This window comes from Sipha flava, unplaced genomic scaffold, assembly GCF_003268045.1.
Source record: "Sipha flava isolate LNK unplaced genomic scaffold, YSA_version1 248_pilon_pilon, whole genome shotgun sequence".
NCBI classification, from domain to species: Eukaryota; Metazoa; Arthropoda; class Insecta; order Hemiptera; family Aphididae; genus Sipha; species Sipha flava.
Genome location: NW_020272897.1, coordinates 706,568 through 729,701, shown reverse-complemented (window position 1 = coordinate 729,701; position 23,134 = coordinate 706,568). Strand labels below are relative to the sequence as shown.

General features: G+C 25.4%; 2 protein-coding genes across 9 annotated transcripts; one reads left to right on the top strand and one right to left on the bottom strand.

Annotated features, from left to right (window-relative positions):
- Nucleotides 1-401: 401 nt before the first annotated feature.
- LOC112684288 (presenilins-associated rhomboid-like protein, mitochondrial) lies at nt 402-6,767 on the bottom strand. 5 transcript variants are annotated; one of them, XR_003148684.1, is made up of 12 exons: nt 6,564-6,767; nt 5,585-5,648; nt 5,372-5,489; nt 4,847-4,994; nt 4,667-4,789; nt 3,847-4,006; nt 3,653-3,751; nt 3,456-3,589; nt 3,287-3,388; nt 2,667-2,764; nt 894-1,054; nt 486-575 (listed from the first exon to the last, which is right to left on the bottom strand). XR_003148684.1 is itself a non-coding variant. In XM_025555713.1 (11 exons), exons 1-11 carry the CDS (start codon nt 6,567-6,569, stop codon nt 470-472), a joined length of 1,158 nt encoding a protein of 385 aa, XP_025411498.1. In that variant the 5' UTR covers nt 6,570-6,766; the 3' UTR covers nt 402-469. The 5 variants fall into 5 exon arrangements, 4 of the variants coding, with proteins under 4 accessions (XP_025411498.1, XP_025411500.1, XP_025411499.1 ...); XM_025555713.1 differs by lacking the exon at nt 894-1,054 and having other exon boundaries at nt 402-575; nt 6,564-6,766; XM_025555715.1 differs by lacking the exons at nt 894-1,054; nt 5,372-5,489 and having other exon boundaries at nt 402-575; nt 4,855-4,994; nt 6,564-6,766.
- A 318-nt stretch (nt 6,768-7,085) lies between these two features.
- On the top strand, nt 7,086-17,285 carry LOC112684290 (mRNA export factor). 4 transcript variants are annotated; one of them, XM_025555719.1, is made up of 9 exons: nt 7,086-7,187; nt 7,244-7,391; nt 10,187-10,353; nt 10,887-11,153; nt 15,322-15,393; nt 15,493-15,649; nt 15,718-15,851; nt 15,907-16,101; nt 17,112-17,198. In XM_025555719.1, exons 3-9 carry the CDS (start codon nt 10,189-10,191, stop codon nt 17,196-17,198), a joined length of 1,077 nt encoding a protein of 358 aa, XP_025411504.1. In that variant the 5' UTR covers nt 7,086-7,187; nt 7,244-7,391; nt 10,187-10,188. The 4 variants fall into 4 exon arrangements, with proteins under 4 accessions (XP_025411504.1, XP_025411505.1, XP_025411502.1 ...); XM_025555720.1 differs by lacking the exon at nt 7,086-7,187 and having other exon boundaries at nt 7,233-7,391; XM_025555717.1 differs by lacking the exons at nt 7,086-7,187; nt 7,244-7,391 and adding an exon at nt 9,574-10,094.
- Nucleotides 17,286-23,134: the final 5,849 nt, after the last annotated feature.

Below are 23,134 nucleotides of genomic sequence, written 5' to 3'. Positions count from 1 at the left end.
ACGCCATCATACAATTGTGCTATTAGTTTATTCAGAGTTTTTTTTTAAATAGGATTTATTTCAGATAATAGAATTGATGTTAATGATTCTGCATTGTTTCCATTAGAATTTATAAGCCCCCAAAAACGTTCTCTTGGTTGGCCTTTAAGTTCATAGAGAAATACAATAACTAACTGAAGCATATTAGAAATGTCAGTAGTCTCATCGACGATTATAGAAACAAATAGTGCAGTTTCTATTTCTAATAAAATTTGTTTTCTGGCTACAAGTTACTACTTGTAGGTTAGGTTAGATTTTAGATTGTATACTATACAAATTATTCTGTACTGTTTTAGATGTCCCATTACTTTATATTATTTATAATAGAATAAAATATTTTACATTTCATAAATTAAATAAAATTTAAAAACATAAATAATACAAGTTTATTTTCAGTTACATAAAACAATACTTATTAACTAGAAAATATTTATTTGCGACTTTGTACATCAACAAGTTTTTTCAATGCAATCCAATTTCTCACTACATACCTTCGATTGCCCCATACATATTTTGACATATACTTATACCAAAACCTATAAACAATTATTCAGGTTGTTATTATTTAAGTAAAGGAATATTTCATAATATTTGATTTTATAATTATTTTAATCTGCATTCAATAGGATATTTAATGTCAATTTTGTGATGCACTACATGTTTACAATTTTTTATGTAACTATGAATTTGTATTACATTTATATAATATAATATAATATTGGTATTATATTTATATTAAAATAGCATAATTTGTAAACAGTAATTCAAAATATAAAATAACTTTAAATATAAGATTAGTGTATTTGTTAAAAATAATAATTAAATTTAAATCTAAAGGCTGATTTACACGTTACCAGTTGCTGGCATGGCTACTGGCATGCTAGCTTTAAAGTCAATGGCATGCGGCAACTGGAATTGGCAGGTGATTGGCGCCCATCGTTTACACGACGCTAGTACTGGCAGCTACTAGCAGTGGCGTATTTAGGAACTTATTTTTTGTGAGGGGTTGTCATACCTAATAGTGAAATAATTTTATAAATTAGTATAAAGTGTTCTTTATTAACTTATTGTTAGGTTTATATTAACTCATTGAAATCAAACTATTGACTTCAATTGATTTAAAATAAGAATTCAATGTTTTATTTTAAATTTAAATTAAAATTTTAACTTATTTTATTTTTTTATTTTATTTTACATTACGGGACTAGCCCAAAGTACAGTTAAACGGAATAAGATAAAAGACAAACATACTTATAAATTAGATTATATATAAATATATATATTTTTTTTTTACGATTTCAAATATTTTTTGGAGGGGGAAACCCCAGACCCCCCATAAATACGCCACTGGCTTTTAATAGAGGTGCTAACCAGTGGTTGTAGTGTTTTATCAATTCGAGTACCGAGTAATAGTGTACACGTTATCACGTCTTGTATAAATTATAAACATTGTCTAATAATATTTTAATATAGTTCACTTTTCACAGTTTCAGTAATTTCACGCACATGTACTATGTACTATTATTATTGATAAATAAAATATTATATCATTGTTATAATCCAGTAGTCGGCACGTGACTATTGTTGTTTACACGATGCCAGTTAACTGCTTTCGTTGTAGCGATGTAGTGGAGGGGGAAGCTTTCGCGCCAGTAAAATAAAAATATTTTAATTGCTGGCAATGCCATCTGCTGGCACGCAGTGACGTATTTAAGGGGGGGCAATCCCCCCCCGAGAATTTTTATGTAAGTAATGGGCATTTTATTAAGAAACAAAAATTATGATTTATTTTATAGTATAACTATATTTGAAAACGTTTCAAATTTTACACTAATTTAAATAACACAAAACGCTAAATTTTTCATAACGTTTTTACTGTCAATAATGGTAAATGAAAATTTTTTTAAAGGTTTAAATTTGTATAACGTTTAAATTATTTATAGTGTTAAATAAATGCTCAATTGCTTATAATGTTTAAATGTCCCATAACAATAAATAATATAAATTATTTTGATTGAAGACCATACTTAGTGAAAAATTAGATAAAACATAAGGGAAACTTTCAAAACAAAGATAGGTGTTAAAAAAGAACTACACAAAAGACCAATTTAAGTGGATCCGGCATTAGAATAAAAAAAAAAAAAAAACTACAAATATTAAGAATTCACCTGATATAAATACTACCAACAATTTTACTTGTAAATGTTGAGCCTGAGTTAAAGAAAAAATTTAAGTCACCCCCCCCCCTAGAGGTAAGTCTAAATACGCCCCTGCTGGCACACCAGTGCCCAATGGCTTTTTCCAGTTGCTGGCAGATTATGTTTAGACGTTGCCAGTCGCTGGCATACAATTACTGGCGACTTTGACTGGTACGCCGACTGATAACGTGTAAATCAGCCTTAAAAAATGTAATGATTTATATATTTGCATATTAAATTCATTATTGTTAAACTTTACATTTTCTAATATTTTTTTTTAATTTTCAGGCTTATATTAACAACAATCTTATTGATAACAAAATGAGGCAAGATAGTTAATAACAGATGTGTTCATACTTTTTAATGATTTGATTTGATGTTGTATTTTAATACATTACAAGAGTTCATAAATTTTACTTAAATACTTACATTCCAAACAATGTTCCTCCTAAATGTGCAGCATGATCAAACATTTTCCATCCTAAAAGTATTCCTAATGAGTCCACTGTTACTAAACCAAATAAAGCCTGAAATTTAAATGAATATTAAATATTATACTTTATTTGGTAAAATTTTTTCAGAATACATGTGAGTATATACATATTTTATTTATTTCATATAAAGAGTACAAAATACTTCATGTAGAGGTCTAAAACCCTAATATTTGATTGTATTCTATGCTGTTTGAAGTATGGAAATAAATTTGACTATAAACTACAAGTTATTCGTATGACCCAAGTAGTTCACATACAATATTTATAAGTAAAATTTATCAAATTTACAATATTTTTATTTTATTTATTTTATAACATATTATTATTAACCTAAAAATAAAAATATGTAAGTCTTTAAAATCAGATGAATCATTTTGTATATTATATATGCTAAGAAATTATTTTTTTAAATTTTAAACAAATTTTATAGTTGGTTTATAAGCATTATAATTTAGAAAATGAAATTATATTTAATATAACCTAAGTAATTAGTACATAGATATTTTTAGATAAGCTAATGGACTCTTTATTTATATTATTTTATTTAAAACTTACGTAAATTGCATCAAATTGAATCATAGGTAAAAATATAACGCTTAATTTTTCCTCAGGATGTGATAATGCAAAGTATCCAACAACAGATAATATAGCACCAGACTAAAATCCAATACGATTATTAGAAATATTTTCTAGTAGTTTATCATAGAATTGGATTTATACTTACAGCGCCTAAACTTATTCCTGGGCTTTTCATGCTTCTTCTAAATACAATACTAACTAATGATGAAACAACACAAGAACTTATATAAAATGCAGTAAATTCTTCAGGTCCTAGTTTACCCCAAGGATGAATTACACCTAGATAGTGAAATATTAATTTAAAACAAATAAATAAAAAGTATAATATATTACTATGTTTACCTCGGCAAAATGTAAAAAGAGCATACATATTAAATGCTAAGTGTACTGAAGAACTGTGACTAAATGCACTAAAAAGAAGTGATGACACTGGAATTTTATCTAAAAAATAAAAGATATTTTAACATTTAATAAATTCTGAGTATGTGTATTTGTTTTTAATAAGTTCATCTTATTTTAAAGTAATTCAAATTTACTAGCAAGTGCATCTGTTGAAAAATATTTCACCATTATATGTTGCCATCTCGGTACTTGCCACGCAAAAAAAACAAGACTATTTAATACAAGTATAGTACCAAATATTTTCTCGGACGGTTTTAAATTATTCCAACGAGATTTTATCTCTGAGATAACACCCTAAAATAAAATAATAATCAAATGAAAATATTTATAAATATTTTTAAGTATTTCAGTAAATAAAATATTTGAAATTAAGAAAAAAATGTATTTGACATACCTAAAAAACTATAATCATTTTAAAACTAGAGAATTATACTAAATAGAAATTAGAGAGTATTAAATGAATCTAGCTAAGAATGGATAGAGGAAAAGACCCAATATTATGGTATTAAAAAAAAGTTATAATACTTTTATAACAATGTATAAATTATAAATTTAAATGATTTTTTTCATAGATAACTTCAAAAAATATGATTAAATAATAATATTTTAAAGTTTTGAGTTTAAAAAATGTTAAAAGTAATTTAAATAAAATGTATTTAAACTTTTCGAAAAAAATAATAATAAAAAATCATACATTTAAATTACTTTTTAGAATATTGGCATACTGATATAGTGAATATTTAATTAAAATTCATGTTTCTAGAACAATCAGAATTTTAACTAAAATAAGACCGAGGTTAGATTTAATAAAAAATAAGCCTCACACTGATCAAGAAATTATTATACATGTTCTAAAGTAATTTTTTTTTTTACAGTTATATATTTTATGTGAATACATATATGATTCAGTTTTAAAATATACCAATAAATAATTATGGTAATAATAATACTAACCGTTTTTTGTTGTCCAAATTTAGATATATTGTATAAGTTTTGTAGTCTTGAATGAATTTTAGCATTACTTTGGAGTCTTTCATATTGAATAATAGCTGCTAAAACAATGGCACCAGAACTAACCTTAATAAAAAAAATTTTTAACTTGGAAATATTTTTAAAAAAGTAATAAATAATTACAGATATACAAAAAATAGTTGGTTTGAAAAGAGTACTTGCATGCCTCTGAAATATATTTTGATATCGAGATGGTTGATTAAATGATTTTCTAGCAAAAAGATTTTCCGTAGGTACTGATAAATTACGTAACTGAATTTTTGATTTAATACTAAATAATAAAAATAACAATAATAAATTAATGAATAATCTAAACAATGATATACCGTACATAATAAACTACCTAATATTCATAAATTATACAGTTAGTAATATTTATATCTCATCCTTACATTAATAAATTATATTATAATAATTATTTTAAATTTATAATAGTTAATGTAATTTAATACATATATTAGATAATAGGGTAAGATTTATTTATTGCTGTGTAAACTTTAAATAATTGGTTAATGACTACATTTTATAATATTAAATTTGGTATTTTTGGATTACAAATATAACCTTAATTTAACAATTGAATTGTTATATATAAAAAACTTTATTAATATAAATATATCAGACTGTTCACTTTGTGAGTTTCCTTACGAGTTTCCTTTAGAGTTTACGTTAATATACAGTATGATCCCTTTTAAAAGTAACGATAAATTATTCTTTCCAGTGGCATTGGATTGATATGTGGTTTTCAGGAGGAAATAGGAAATGCCTAAATACACATTTTTTGATAGTTTTCAAATTTATAACTCTTTTATTGTGCACATGCTCAACACAACTTGCATTTTTTTAAATAGCAACACTCACTTTTAACAACAGATTTGAATAGACCATCATTTTTTAAGTCAATTTGGTCATCTTTACCATAGCTCTAAAACCAAAATTGACTAAATTAAAACGAGTTAAAGTTTGGATTAAAATTATTGCATTTTTCAACAATCAACATAGAATTTTATGAATTTTCATGCAATTTTAAGTATTTTTTTTTATATTCATAGGTTTTCATACATTATTAAATAATTTAAATTTAATTTTAAGCAATTAATTAACCTTAATTACACCTTTGACATAGACTTAAGTTAATTGATATTTTACTAAAAAGAAATTAAACAAATTAACACAATTTTTATAATTTTAATAATTTCTATTATTTAATTGGGTAAAACAATTTCTAATAACTACCTATCTAATAAATTGTCCAAAATTTACAACAAGCATTTACAGTTTTATTTTTGAGATCTTGAAGGTGGAATTGAATATACTACATTCTTCAAGTTTTTTTTCAGACTTTATAATATTATTTTTAGCAAACAATAAATAAAATTTGGTTCATTTTTGTAAATACAACCAATTTAATAATCTTAATGATGAGCAGTAGTTGCCCATTTGTATCGCGAAAAATAAAAATAATTTTAAATGAAACTTTAATATTAGAAGTTAAGAGAAACTTTAACTTATTGCCATTAAGTCAATTTATTAGTTCTAGAATTATGGTAAAAAGGACCAAATATACTTAAAAAATATCGGTCTATCTAAATCTATTGTTAAAAGTAAGTATTGCTATTTAAAAAAATGCAAGTTGTGTTGCACATGCGCACAATAAGAGTTAAAAATTTTTTAGTATTTCAGCTTTACCCATCTCTTCCCGAAAACCGCATATCAATCTGATGTCACTGGACAGAATAATTTAGTGTTATCTTTAAAAGGAATCACACTGTATATAATATATTGATTGTTTTATTAGTAAAAACATTGTTCAACTACTTATATTAACAATTTATTTTACCTGCATAGTTTACTAAGAAGACAACTCATTTTAAAAAACTAAAATAAATTTCATAGAAAATAAAAGTAAATGCACAGATTATCGACCAGGCAGAACCGTTTACGTACTCATATATTACAATACAATTATTGAGATGTTAAATAAAACCATTGAAAATAATAAATTTTTTAAATTAAGAAAAATAGTCCTGTTATCTATGGTTATCATGTTCACTATCAGAATTCAGAACTCATCTATAGAGATTACACCATAGGCCTATTAACTAAGTACTATAAAAAAAAATAGTTAATAGATCTATGGATTACACACGGACTTTAAAATTAGTATAGGAAGTCTTTGAGATTAAATCAAGACAACATAAACCCATTTGTCTAATACTCGGTGATATTGCACAAATTTAATATCTATATTATAGATATAGATATTATGTATCATACATTTTGTTAAGATTTCAAAAGATATTGTTAATAAAATAAGTGGTGGACAGAAAAATGTTGATGAAGAGATAAGTGAAATCCATTAAAATGTATTGTGAATTTCACTACAGATTCATTTGTTTATGATTTCAAAACAAGTCTTAGATAATTTGTTTAATTATTTATTTTTCTCATTATTTTTTTGACAGTAGGTACATAATTATTTAATTATTAATCATTATTTATTATTTATAACTGTTATAGTGTACTCTCCTAAAGCTCAAATTTTAATATCTGATGCAATTCCAACATTAAATACAGACCGATCACTCTCAAACTGTTACTTTTACATTAGCTATTAATCGAACAAAGAGAATGGAAACTAAATCAACTGAACTACAACAATAAATAGGTATTGTAAATTTGTATATTTACAGTGGTCGTCGGATATTAGACTTACTTTGGGACCTGACCATTTGAGTCCATTAACCTAATGAGTCGATAAGGTGAATTACCAAAAATCTTTTTTTAAAAATGCTTAAAATTAAAAAATTATTTATTGAGATTCAAGGTATGTATAAAAATAAAATAATATGGATGTAAAATCTAATTAATTTTTTGATAAAAATCCATCCAGGGTTGATTGGATTTTCCCTTCTTTAGCCAACTTACATCAAAATCGCCTCTTTGCTGAATTCCTCTATGTATAATTTGAAGCGCTTGACTATAGCATTAGTTTAGTTGATGCTGGTTTTTCATAAGGTTCCTCTTGGTCACTACTACCAGCCACATTTTATTTTAGTCGTTTTGATTGTATTTCACCACATATTTCTTGGTTACGAGTTCAGTATTTTGAACTTCTTTGTCAATATTGATCCATTCCAGTATCAACTTATATCGAATTTATAACACGTTCGTTCAATTTATGTACATATTTTCTTGATTTATCTTATTTTAAAGTGACTCAACTAACTGGTATATGAGTTGTATAAACAAACTTTTTTCTGTGTTAATATGTGTGCAAATCAGGACCAGCTGTTTGGAGTCTAGTAAACAGATGAGTCAATTAACCATCACTCAAATAAGTGGTAACTTACCACTGTGTATAGGTATGCATTATATTAGCTAGTATAGAGCTTTAAAACCGAATTAATTTTCTATTCTTTATTATAATAATGAAAACACAAAAAACATTAAATTTTTATTAAAAAGAAAATTGTGAAAATATTATTTAAATAATGTATGTTTGTTTTCATTTTAGACATGAATAACAAAAACAGTAATGAACTATATATTAAGTAGTGCATTTTGTAACTGATTATTATTATTTAAAATACTTCAATCAATTGTAAAACTTAAATTTTTAAATATTAAATTCATTCTACAACACTCATCTTCTGATCTTCTGCTTTCTCTTTCTGTCCTCTGTCTAATATTCTGTAATACTATTTACATTTAATCAAATGTTCAAATTAATAAAAGAAAAGGAATAATGTATATAAATTCATAACTTCCTAAAGAAAAAAAACAACTTTAGTACATATTTTAATACAAACAATGGGCCATTAATGTTTTAATTAATCATTGATGAAATAGTAATTAGGTATTATACATTTGTCGATAATCAGTATGTTTACGAGTATAATCGCCGGCTCCATAACAATTTGATAATAATATAATACGCAATATAACTACAAAAAAATATCACTCTAAATTTTAGTATGATTAGATTCGATGGCCTATTCCACGGTCTAGGAAGATAATAAATGAACAAATAAAATAATGCAATTTAATTTATTATAAATTTATAATTGATGGTAAAATTATATTTATGATAACGACGGTGTTGGTCCAATCAAGGTGGATATATATCCACCTTGGGTCTAATTGACTGCGTCTAAACAGACCCACGAACTATGATTATAATACATACAAGTATAATGGAGCTCAACATTCAGTAGATTGGGCATGTTAATGCACATCAATTAATTAGGACCACATTTAGAATAATGTACTCGCAGAAGTCCTGTTTTCAAATAATTTTTTTTGGCATGATGGTTTACTATAATATTGTTTAGCATAGCTGTGGTCAAAGTTAATATAATGTCTTAAATCATAATTAATTATTCTATCTTCAACATTTGAATTTAAAATAGAAGGAATAGCTCCTATTTTTAAGCGATATTTGCTTCTATTAGTTCCTGTAGATTATTGAAAAGTAAATATTTTATAACAAACAATTAACAATGTAAACATCCGGAAGAAAATGATCAGCACACACTAATTTCATAACAGAGTCTTTGCAAATATACTTGTTGAATGCCAAATTCCATGCCAAAGAATTATTTTTTGGAACTTTACATAGAGAAATCTGAGGATTTTTTTTTTACGCTTGAGCAACCCAGAATTGAACACTTCCTCACTTTCATTTTAAATTTTCAAAATTAAAAACAAAATCTAAAATATCTAGTATCGAACTATTGAAGATCAAACAAGTTACAAGATAATAATTATGAATGTAAAAATTATTTTCACTATCAATATTTTAAAAATAAGGCGGTATAGTGTTATCAAAGAATAAATATAAGAATATTGTGCTTAAAAACCAGGTTGCGCTTGAGAGCATAAAAACCCAAGTATCAAGGAAGAGTACAGACATTTGCGACCCGTCCCGCTAAACTCATCATTTCGAAACCAGTCCATTATAATCATAGTTCGTGGACAGTCCCTATCCCATGATAAAATAAATTTATTTATTTATTTTATCATGCCCTATTCATTCTTCTATTATCTATGGTGAGAAAGCATTTTGCTCTAATACCGTGTTTGTGGTTTACCAACGGTTACCGATTGAATCATTATAAAGCACGCGCGTTGGGCTGTCCAGAGGTGGGGATTAAAAGATATCACGTGAGTTATGTTCAGATTTTATTATGCGATTTTTTCAGTTAAAAATTAAATTTATGTTAAATACTGACTAAACGGGTGTAACTATCGGTCGAGTACGATAATCTCGTTCAGTGTTCAATTTGTGGTTGTTAATAGTATTTTCATACATTTTGAAGTATTACGTAAAATTGTTCGTTATTATACCAAGAAACCAGTAAAACGTCGGGTAATGTTTACGATTTAATTGTTGAAAATACACTTATAAGATTATGATTTTTTTGGTAACAGTGTTTTTTTTTATTTTTTCACCATTATTAGATATGTTGGGAGGTGGATTGTTTACCAATAAGGCAGTGACAGCGCCCGCCAACCCCAATAAAGACTTTGAAGTTACCCAGCCTCCTGATGACACCGTTTCAGTGTTGGAATTCAGTCCAGCTACAATGCAGCAAAATTTTCTCATCGCTGGTAGCTGGGATAACAGCGTAAGTTGAATAAATGTATTATCTTTGTATTATATGTAATGGAATGTTTCTCAAAATACGCTCCACAAGAGAAGTCTCAGGGCCCTGTGGACATATCTTAATTAATTAAACTTAAATATTATTATATTTCTTAGTTATCGAGGAAAAATACTGTTATTTACCTGAATTGCGCAACAAGTTATACGTTTTAGTGACACTCATTTTATTTACAACTAAGAATTCTGATAAAATTTGGTTATACTGACTTCATTACTTGGCTAGTATTTTCACAAAATTTATCAATACAACATAAAATGACCACAGTTTTCACAGCAAAATCCAATCTTCTAAAAAAAATTAAAAATTAAATTTTAAACTATTTTCTCAATATGAAATATTAGTAATTATTATTGTCTCGGTTATAAATTCCTAATATTCCGGGCTCTGTACATTTTTTGAAAACATAAAGGCTCCACGAACAAAAAAAGTTAGAAAACTACTAATACAATATATTATCATAATTTTATTGTTATTACAATTTCATATTATTTTAGGTGCGTTGTTGGGAAGTTGAACAAAGTGGAAAAACAGTACCGAAATCCATGCAGTCTATGTCAATGCCTATCTTAGATGCTTGCTGGAGTGATGATGGCACCAAAGTTTTTATGGCTTCTTGTGATAAGCAAGTTAAATGCTGGGATTTGGGAAGTAATCAGATGGTGCAAGTAGCAGCTCATGATGCACCTGTTAAAACTTGTCATTGGATCAAGGCTCCAACATACACATGTCTTATGACTGGATCATGGGATAAGACATTAAAAGTATCTATTATTTTTACTACCATTAAATTGGTTTGATATATTTTTAAATTGTGCTATTTTTCTCTATTTTTTAACTATTACTTTTACCAAAACCTAAAAAATTTAACATTAAAAAAAAATTAAATGCATATTTTAGTTATTTTAAGCACATATTTTGATAGTTTTTAGTGTATGAACTTTCAGGCCCTAGTTATTATAAATTAACAAGTTATAATATACTTATGTGTTATTACTATAGCTGATTCCAAATTTTTTTAATGCTATCAAAGTTGAAAAGTTGTCTTATTAACAGTGGAGGCTTATGCCATATACCATCTGGTAATTTCGATCAAACCCTGTATATCTTTTAACTTAAGTTGTGTACTTTCTGTTGACTATCATAGTTAAAAATTGAATTCTAAAATTTATGAAATGAATGTATTATTATTATAATTTTTGTTAGAATTAAGAAAACTTTAAAGAGTTGCGATTTTATTGACTTTGTATATACCTGATGATTAAAGCCCAAATTTATATGCATTTTAAATTGTAAAATATAAACTAAAAATAGTTTAAATATTCTAGAAAAAAGGAAAAATGCATAATAAAATTACAGTTTTTATAAACAAAAAAGTTGATAGGTAAATAGTACACATTGGTACATAATAGGAAAAAAGTACGACTAATTTATTTTAGTAAGTATGCTGATTAGTTGAAAAGACTATAAATTAACAAAGTATGTTCCATGTTTTTTTTGTAAAATTATAACAAAAATCTGTAAGGATGTACTTGTAGGATGAAAAACCATGTTCAGTGTCAATACTGGTTATTGATGTTAATTTAAAATTAGCTTATATACCCAAGGGATAATTTAAAACAGGCTAATTGTTGAAATAAGCACTGTCACCTTGAAGTTTTTTCAAAATTTCTTTTAAAACCAATAGTCCATTATTTTTATCAAAAACATTTTTAATTTTAATTACTATACTATTTGCACTTGTAGGAAATTCATTGATTGAATTATCGACTTGTTTTAAAATATTTAATAAGTCAATAAATGACAAATTAGAATTTGTTAGAATTTAGAATTAGAATTAGAATTAAAGTTTTTGAAGCTTTAAATGATAAATGAAAAATTTATTTTAATTTAACCAAGTTTGCATTTCACATTTAATTTATTTAAAATTGTTTTACAATATTGAATGTTTTTTGCTTAATTTTCCAAGTTTTCGATTACCATTTTACATTGTGAGATGTATCTTTGTTAAAATATGCAGTATACATTTTTGATATTAAATCAGTCAAGTTATGATTTATGGATACTCATTGACTGCATGCATGTATGAAAATAGGTGTATTATATTGAAATAGAAACATGCATTTACGCAGAATCTAGTCTTTACTGATGATGAATTTTTAATTTGAAAGTACATTATGAATATAATAATGCTCTAAGCATTTATTTATTTATTTCTGTATATAAACTGTTAGTTTATTTATTTATATATTAATTTATGAGTATTAACTGTTTACTTATTTTTAAAATTAAAAAACATGAATCTGAAGAAAAGATTCAGTACAAAAATTACTTATAAGGAACACTTATGGAATATCTTCTAATAAGATTCTTATAAATTATATTATTACACATTTAAATTAATTTTATAATAATATTGTTAATGTTAAATCAGGAATAATTACTGTATGATTACTTATATAGTAACATAGATGTATATTTGTATAAACCTTTTCATGCCTGTACTAATGATCTGTACATTGAATATAATTTATTCAATTTAAAACAATTACAAATAAAAGATATCCTATTAAATTTATATTATGTTGAAATTAAATGAAATTTAGTCTAGCTACAATAAACCAAAAACCAATAAAAATATATTTAAAATTAATAAATGCAATACTGAATTTGGTAAGAGAAGCCAATTTAATGTGTGTAGGTATATCGTAATGTACACGGAGACTGAAATGGTTATTTAAATTTATTTTTATTCAAATATTTACTTATTTGTTTGGATTTATGCAGTTCAGATAATAGTAGATTACCTTTTATTTTTTTCAATCTGTTCGGATACTTTCTAGTTTTCGTTATTTTCAATGTTATTTTATTTAAAATAAAAACACTGTACGAAAAATGTATAGAACAATAATTGCTGATGTGAAAATTGACTGATGAATGTCGAGTGTAATGTTCTATCAACTAATGGCTTATTATATTAGAATTACACATGTCCAGCGTCTATAATTAGTTTTACCAACCTCCTGAAAAAATACAGATTAAATCAGCGGTTCTTAATCAGTGGTCCGCAGCCCTCTAGGGGTCCGCGACAGCCCTAACACATAAAATACGTCAATATGTGACATGAGAGCAATATTATAATATTTTTGGATTATTATTATTATTAATTAATTTTTCATATATTTTTTATTATACAATAGATAGATCTTATCTTCATACAATGTTCAAAAACTTGTATCTTACTCGTAAGTATAACATCAACCATCACATTAAGTTAATAAAAATTAAATTTATTATGTCTATTAATATAATTTATAATATAAAATCATTTTTATAATTTTGGTTTTAATTACATGAGATGTTTTGTAAAAAAAAAAAAAATGTATTTTAAAATAAAATTCCTAAGGGGGTCTGCAATTTCTAAAAATCTTTTATCAGGGGTCCGTGATCTACAAAAGGTTAAGAATCGCTGGATTAAATTGTCGGGCCTTTAGAGTGAGCAGGTACCTATTTACTTACACGCATGCACATGTTAAACATTGTTTTTTGTATAAAATTACAACTAGGTACCTTTTTTAAATGAAAAATATTGCTGGCAACTTCAATCATTATGCTCAGCAGGATGCTCCGATATCAATTTTGAAAACAGATTTGGATTCTATGCTATATTTACTATGCTTTTACTGTCTCACTTTTTAAAGTCCCATCTCCATATATTTAAATTTGAATTATAAACATGATCTATTTTTGCCTTTTTTGGAAGTTATTTTCTAAGTAAAAAAATATAAATAAAAACTAAGATTATTAAAGCATAGATAATTGGATGAATAATCCAAATCTGTTTTCAAAATTAACATCAGAACATCTCACTGAGAGTAGTGATTGAAGTTTTAAGCTGTATTTTCGAACGAAAATTTATCATGCTCCAATCCCTTTAATATATAATTATATATACTCGTTTTATGTAATATTGTAATATTTATTGATTTTATTTTATTATTGATTTAAATTTTAAATCATTAATTTAATTTTTAAAAATTGTTAAGCATTAAAATGAATTACTTATAAAATTGTATTTTTAATTATTAGGTATATTACAGTATTGTCAAATTATGTAGTTCTCTGTATATATATTATAATTACAAATGTTCCTTTAGTTTTAGTTTTATGTATCTAATAAGTACTATCATTTTATTGTTGTTTTTTTTTTTATTTTTATTTTAATTTTCTTTATATAATTACATAAATTAGAACAGTTCTAATTTATATAAGAATAAATATAAAAAATAATAATAATAATAATATATAAATATTTAAGAGTTACTCTTGTCTCCTACACAAGCTTTGCTATTGGAGACAAATTATTTTTCATATTTAAAAATACTCTATGATTATTTTTAAAAATAATAAATTTCACTACTACTACTACTAATTATATATTATGTATACACTTTATTTACTTTTCATAATAATTTTTTTTCAAAACTATAAGTATTTTTGATAAAAAATAAAATGTTTGGTTGGCATAAAGATAATATTTTATTTAACTTCATACATGTTTAAAAATCTCAATGTATATATTATTAACTTAATACTAATATATAATTTAATTCCAGGAAAATCATATATTTTATTTTAAAATTTGTAGGTTTCATATTTAACCAAAGTTATTTAATAAATATTTTGTACGCTATAGAGGTATTGAAATAATTGATCAATAAAAAATAATGGATTTGAAATTATGATTTTTTTTTCTGAGTTTTAATGACTTGAATAATAAAATATAATATTATTTACTGCTAAAATATTTGCCTTTTTTTCTTATTCAATTCAATAAAATAATTTATGGTTATCTTTAATTATTTTATATTTAATTTTTTTTACAATAATAAAATTATGAAGTGCAATCATTTTGTTCCTTTTTTTCTTTAGTTTTGGGATGTTAGGAGTTCCAATCCTATGATGACCATTAATCTGCCAGAAAGAGCTTATTGTGCTGATGTAGTAAGTAAAACACATTTATATTAGTGATATACATTTATATTTTATATTACTATTTTAACTAAAGTAATGTTTGCACTATTAATATTGTTTATTGTTAAGGATTATCCTATGGCAGTTATCGGTACTGCCTCAAGAGGTATAGTTGTATATAAATTGGAGGGAAAGCCTGAAATGGTAAAAACTGTGGAATCGCCTCTTAAATATCAACACCGATGTGTAGCAATATTTAGAGATAAAAAAAAACAGTCTCCTACTGGTTAGTTATATTAAAAAAAAACTTATATTATAATGTATTAGATCAAAACCATGGTTTTCCTTTTATAGGTTTTGGATTAGGGAGTGTTGAAGGTCGTGTAGCTATTCATTATATACAACCTCAAAGCTCTAAAGACAACTTTACTTTTAAATGTCACCGTCAAAATAACACTGGCACTATGAATGTCCAAGACATATATGCTGTAAATATTTGTGAAGATATTTAAAATGTACATTACTTATTGTTAATTTTATTAGGTCAATGACATTAAATTTCATCCAGTCCATGGTACTTTAGCAACTGTGGGTTCTGATGCTACTTTTGCATATTGGGACAAAGATGCACGCACAAAATTGAAATCGTCTGAAGCACTTGACCAACCCATCACTAAATGTTGTTTCAACAGCAATGGTCAAATATTTGCTTATAGCATAGGCTATGACTGGTCAAAGGTTGGTATATAATTAATTTATTTAAAATTACTAAACTTATAAAAATTAAAGTATAAACTATTATGAACTTTAAATTTAAATGTTAACAAAGATAATGAATATATGTATTTTATTTATCTTAGTAAATGTACTATTATTATATAGTTATATAATATATTCTTTAATCTTCCTCCAAAATGGTGGTTATATTATTATTTTTCATTTCAAACAAATACTAATCAAATTAATTTATGCTTTACTGATTAAAAATATTCTAGAAAAATTATGTTATAATATATGAACCAAATAATTTGAATGATGATTTAATACATTTTTAGCTTTTTTTACACTAAATTTTTCCTAATTTTGTATTCTGTTATTTATTAGTATGATTAAGGCAATACAATTATTGCAGTTGTATTGTTTTTGTATACCTGTTTTAATATTTATTTTTAAGTGAAATTAAAATGTTTCATTTAAATATTTCTTTAAGTTCAATTTTAACTGTATATCATTATTTCGATGATATTTTTAAAACTACTATGTCCAATTTTTTATATATTTAAATATGGAAATGCGAGCATTTTAGTAAGTTTTGTATTGCAATAAATTTACTGTCTTAGTAATAGCAAATTCGTGGATATTTAATTTTAATCTCAAATATTAATATGATATTAAAATATTAATGATATAATTAATATGATTTATATATATATAAATTGAAATTTAAAATTGACATGGGTCACATGATGATGTAGTTGATGAAATAAACATTCATTTTTCGTATTCTTATAATCAAAATATGCAATAATATTAATTTTATTCAATATATATTTTATCCAAAATATACAAAAACATGTAAAATAAAAACACCACCATTTATCTCTTCATGAGGTGATTCGTGAACATTACTAAAATCAATAATCAGAAGTCGCAAAACATGCTGTTGCATACAAATCTTAGTCCTGCTTATTAGTATATATTTCATTAATAAACTTAGTTTTATTTATTTTATGATTATGTGATTTCAGGGTCATGAGTATAATAATCCAGCTAAAAAGCCACAGATATTCTTAAAGCCATGTTTCGAGGATCTTAAACCTAAGAGTAGTAATTAAACTATTCATCATTGAAAATTTGCTAAAAATTAAAATTAATTTAGTTAGTACAAATAAAAAAAATTCTCTATTGAGGTCTACTAGTATTGTAAGTTATTTTAAATTCATTAGTATATTAATACATGATTATGATTACCTATTATTAATTAATATATTTTATATTTACTTATTGTGTTTTTATTTTCTTTGTTTTATTTGTCTTATAAATAATACTATATGAATACTTAATTCTTAAAGTATATCATGGGCAGCTTTGAATTTTTGTTAGAGGTTATTTAGAGAAGTATATCTAGAGCTGTTCGATTATTTTGATTAAAAAATTGTTCCAAAATTTAATCAAATGTTAATCACCAAATCATTGTTTTTATTGTATTTTCTTATTAAATTATTTTTGTAACAATGTTAGATATTTTGAAATAACATTTTTATTTTATAGTTAAAATAATTATTCTATACATATAGTTTGTATAATAAGTCATTAAGATAACACGAATATTGTGATAAAGGAAATTACCCGCTAGGAAGAAACACGTTTAGGCACATATATTTCTTTCCCTACTTTTTCATATTATACTAATTCTATGCCTATTAGCATTACCTTGAAGACACCATGAGGAAGTTGGCTCATAGTCTTCCAAAAATTATTTAAAAATTTATTTTTAATCATCCTTATTTTATTTTCGTGTATATTATTTTAAATGTTTGATCTATTAGAATCTATTCGATTTATTTTCTGTGATTAATTTATTAAATCATTATTTATTTCGAGTTTCAAATTTTGTCATCAACCTTCAATTTCATTAAAACAAAACTTTTAATATACATATTATACAGTTATATATGTAAGTATTAGAACACATTATCCACACACGAGAGCTCAATGTAAAACGAATATAACTATCAAAAGATGAACACTGAACGTATTATATTTGTATAAAGGTGCATAGACAAAAAAATGTTTTGTGGAGAGTGCTTTAGGTTATACATTATCATATTTATATAATCTATACACCACTTTTACTCTATAAAAACATTGAATAATTTGTTAGAATTTCGGGAGGGGGTTGAACTCCTTAATCCTCTTGTGTACGTGCCTATTTTTAGTAAATACTAGCATCTGACTAATAAATATTTGGCTACAGCCTATTTGACCCCAGAGTAGTACATTTGCGTCACGAGGAATGTGGACAGATGCATCCGAAAGATAAGGTATTACCTGCCGATTTATAGCCCGTATACGCTAATTTCGCTTACAACGTTGCTGTTGGATTCATAATATAGATTATTTTTATCTTCATAAATACTTAAAAAGTGTAATCTATAAATCTATTTAACTTATTCTGATAAATAATTGAATTAAATAGATTATTATATTATACTATTATAGTACTTCAATAATAATTATCAAAATAATATAGGTAGGTAACTTAAATTTTATAATTTTTTCAACATTTCGGGTTTAAAAAAAAAATTAGTCAATATGAAAATAACTAACATTAAATCCAGGGTTCCTTATTTGAACAACACTTAATGAATTCACATTAAGTTTTATTTTCTGTAGTCAAAATTCATCTCACATAAAATAATATAAATAGTATAAATATTTCAAATTAAAAAAAAAAAATGTCGAAAATTATAACATATGTAAAAAATATTTTACGATAAATTAATCCCTCTAAATGAATCGGTTATTTGGAAAAGGGAATATGTCCAGAAATTCTAATTTTACAGGAGAGAAAAAATTAATTTTCTCAACAATGATCGATTTTTCGAGGCTTCAAAATTTATATTAATATTCCAAATGTAGCATCTCATTTACCTACATTAGAACCAAATTTTTTTCAAAATCCATAAAGTGATAAAAAAAAAATTAACATGTTACCTTTTCCAAATAAATAAATTGATTTTTGATATTTTATTTGTTATTAAATTTTTTTTTTTATTTATTTAATATTAAGATAACTCTTGAAAACAAAATATAATCATAAGTGATAGTTATAGTTATAATATATTGACAAATTATAATACAGTACTTTATTAATCAAATAAGGTATCAAAAAAAAATAATAATAATTTATTGTTTTATTATAATATGAACAAACTTAAAATTTTAATAATCTTCGTGATGCTCTTGTACTTCAGTAATGAGCCAATGCATTATTTCATCATAGAATGACATTTTATCAGCAAGTATATGACATAGGCGACTTTTTATATTATCCATTTTCTTGTAATTTATTGGTAACTTTTGGTCGTATGCTTTAAAATCTATGATGTTCGGCAAATCTGGACGAAACTGTCGAGGTTCCACTAGTGAAAAACGTTCGCTTATAAAGTTATCGATGTAGGGATGAACAAGTAAAATACCTATGGATAATGAACCATATGATGGTGTTTGGGTTTGAGATAGGAGCGAAATAATCTTAAATATAATTCGTGATGTTCTGAAATTAGTGTTTTAAGAAGTATGGAATCAGATAATCTTACAGATTTGCATAAAATAATTTATTTTAGTATTTTGTATAATTCCCATAAATTTGAGTCTTCTAGAATAAGATCCCCAATAATTAACCCTAAATATCGAATAAAACAAAGCATTTCCGATGCTGACATTTTGATTAATCCCTGACGCCGAAGGTTTTCACAAGGTAATAATGTAGGTCTACTACGGATATCTAAAGAGCCGTAATTAAATGCTTCGATTCTATTATTTAAAGTTTCAATAGAAAAGTATTTGAAATCAAAAATCATTTGTTTTAGAATCAAACCAATATCAAATTTGCAAACACCTTCCAATATATCATGCATTATGTCTACACTGAAATTCTCTGTTACTGTGAATGAAATTAAATCATTCCATACGCAACGCTCTTTAATTCCAGTGTAAGACAAATCATTGACAAGAAGATCAGATGCATAATTAATTTTATTTCTCATCATTTCATCGAGTTGTGCTAGCACATGACAAACTTGTTTTGAACATCTGCAAATTCGACATGGATATTTAGCTACAAAACTTTCCGAAAATCCTAATATGGAATGAAGACCTAGATTATCTCCAAGAATTAATTCAACTGAAAAATAAATATGATGTACTTCATTATTAATTTTTACATCTATTCGATTAGTTTCCAAAAAATTAAGTTCTGCTATGAAGTCTTTAAATACTAATATATTTCCGTATGCTTTTCTATCCTCAGTTTTAAATAAAGAAGCTAAAAAAATATTGTCTATAGAAGAAGCCAATTCAGGTGGTAAACAAGCTAATTATATATATATATATAGCACCTAATTTTTAAGAACCTGAATGGGAACCTAATGGATCATTTACCTCAAAATCATCAAAATATACAAAAAGAGGAAATATCATTTTACCATCATGTAATTTTAACTTTTCTTTCCATAATTTAGATTGAATAAAGCTATAAATAATACGACCTTTATATAATTGAAATGAATCAATATAATGAAGTAGCATGTTAAAAAAATTGGAATGTTCAAATAGTTTTTTTATACTTGTTTTAGGGGAATTAATGTTATTTTTACTTCTTTGGGTTCTAATACAACACCATTACAGAGTCGATCAATTAATCTATTTGCTATTACAATTTGATTTGGTTTAATCAATAAACCAATTTCATCTCAATGTTTAAATCGTAAATACTCTGTTTTAATATTACAAAAAGGGTCAGAGAGATTTGATAGTGCAGTTGAAATTGAAGATAGGTCAGAAATAACATCAGCTATATTAGATTTTGACATACAATCATTTATTTTTAACTTAAGTATAGATATTAATGAACTATTAAATTGTTGGATATCATCAAGAAGGGTATCAACTTTATTTCTAGGAATTGAACTACAGCTATACCACTTTGAAGCCAATTGAATTGCATTTTTTGTTAATAATTTATTCAAGAAATCATCAGTTATAATTATATCACTGGTTGTATTGCTTTCAACTGTACCAGATGTACCTTCTAAAAAATGACTTTCTACTAGATTTAAAAGTGAACTATTAGGATTTATTAAATTAGTTGAAGTTAAAAGTATAATTTACCAAGTATACGTTTACTGTGTATTAATTTTTTTTTTTTTTTTGCTTATTATATTAACTGTGTATTATAGGTATTATAAAATATTTTGCTGATCTTTTTGGTCAATTTTTTAAAAAAATTAAATGGAAAACCATCAATTAGAGAACTGTTAAATATTTTAAGACAACAAAATACTTAAAGTCTTTTCTAATTATGTTAGGAGTAACATTTTTAACTATCAGAGACTTTTTCAAATGGTTATTCTTAACGCTAACTTTCGTTTCTGTGATGTCGACTACGGTAATTTATTGTGTTCACATCCTGGGATCCCTTTTATTCTGATGAGTTAATAAATTATAAGAAATTACGGATTATTGTTCATCGTAAACGCATTAGAAGTTTTAGATTTCATGGCGTCACTATATGTAAGTACTTGCATTTCGATACTGACTACTCGAACTCTGCAGTAATCGGATTAGCGGAAAGTGCAAAAAGATGCATCAGGGGGATTCGGGACACTTGAGACTTCCATAGCGTTCTTGAGATGCCTCATCCGATTTTTTTCGACATTTTCTTTCAACTTCATCAATTTTGAAAGTTACATTAAGTAGTTATTAATTATAATCAACGGCCTAGGGATAATAAGTATAATTTCTATTTCATATAGTTGTACAAACTTGAGTTTTATTTTACTTTCGAATGTCAATGAAGTTTTTCGTCTAACGGAGTCGTTTGGTAGGCAGTTTTGAAAAAAAAAAAATATGTGTTGAAAATAGCGCAAAGTGGACCGTTCTTCGATTTATTTTTTTTATTCGAATTACTTTTATTTTATTCGTTTCGTACAGTATTCCATTTTTGTTTTTACAGGTCGACAACTTTTTACTCTACCTTATAACTTTTAATTAACCTAGTATCATAAATATAGCATTGCTAAAAACAGGGATAATAAATCCATAACATGCGTGCTCGAGATGGTACGCAAAACAATTTAAATATATTTACTAGGTATATTTTTATCAACTATAATAGCTGAATTATCCATTGTTGCCGGGTTTAAGTATAAAAATCTATCTAACCTAGCAAAATTGAATTTTGTTTAATCTATTGAAATTTAAATTAATTAAAACTATTGAAATAATATTTTATTTATACATATTAATTTAGTTTTTAAAATAATAATTATTATCATAACCCATCGGTTCCCAAAATGTGCTCCATGATGTCTGTACAGAGGCGCCGCGCCGTCATGAAATACTATCGGGTATAACATTTTCCTTATGATTAGTCATGTTATGGCTTGGAGAAGGGTGTCCTGAAAAAACCTTAGATCAAAAAAGGCGCCGTGAGTCAAAAAAATTTGGGAAGCACTGTGACATAACCTATTCTATAAGTTATAGTTTTTAGCGACCGTAGTTACAGAGAATGCTTTCGGACTATTAAGTAAAGTATTCAGAGTATTTTTTCAATCCATTAATATAAATATAACAACATGTGATGACTTGATAATCGTAGCATGTTGTTTACATAATATGTTATGAGACGCATATTTAGAAAAAAATGGAAAGATATTTTATCAATTTGATTCAAAAGAACCTCCTAGTGCCAACATGACGTCTTTGGCCAGCGAACGTGGATTTTTAAGTACAGAAGGCATAGCAGTGAGAGACATTTTTAAAGATTATTTTGTCAACAAAGGAATTGTAACGCAGGGGCATATTTAGACTTACTTCTAGGAGGGGGGGGGGGGGACTCAAATATTTTCTTTAATTCAGGCTCAAAATTTACAAGTAAAATTTTTGGTAATATTTATATCAAGTGAATTTTTAATATTTGTGGTTTTTTTTTTTTTTTATTAATCTAATGCCGGATCCACTTAGAATGGTCTTTTGTGTAGTTCTT

What these genes read in the sequence shown, in the direction of transcription:
- LOC112684288 (XM_025555713.1), bottom strand. An exon ending in GTAAACTCTAAAGGAAACTC is followed by an intron (nt 4,995 to 5,371) that starts GTAAGGAAACTC and finishes TTTATTATTTAG; the next exon opens with TATTAAATCAAAAATTCAGT. An exon ending in AATTTGGACAACAAAAAACG is followed by an intron (nt 4,007 to 4,666) that starts GTTAGTATTATT and finishes ATTTTATTTTAG; the next exon opens with GGTGTTATCTCAGAGATAAA.
- LOC112684290 (XM_025555721.1), top strand. Translation starts at nt 10,189, where the DNA reads ATGTTGGGAGGTGGATTGTTTACCAATAAGGCAGTGACAGCGCCCGCC. An exon ending in AAAAAAACAGTCTCCTACTG is followed by an intron (nt 15,650 to 15,717) that starts GTTAGTTATATT and finishes TTCCTTTTATAG; the next exon opens with GTTTTGGATTAGGGAGTGTT. An exon ending in ATGTCCAAGACATATATGCT is followed by an intron (nt 15,852 to 15,906) that starts GTAAATATTTGT and finishes TAATTTTATTAG; the next exon opens with GTCAATGACATTAAATTTCA.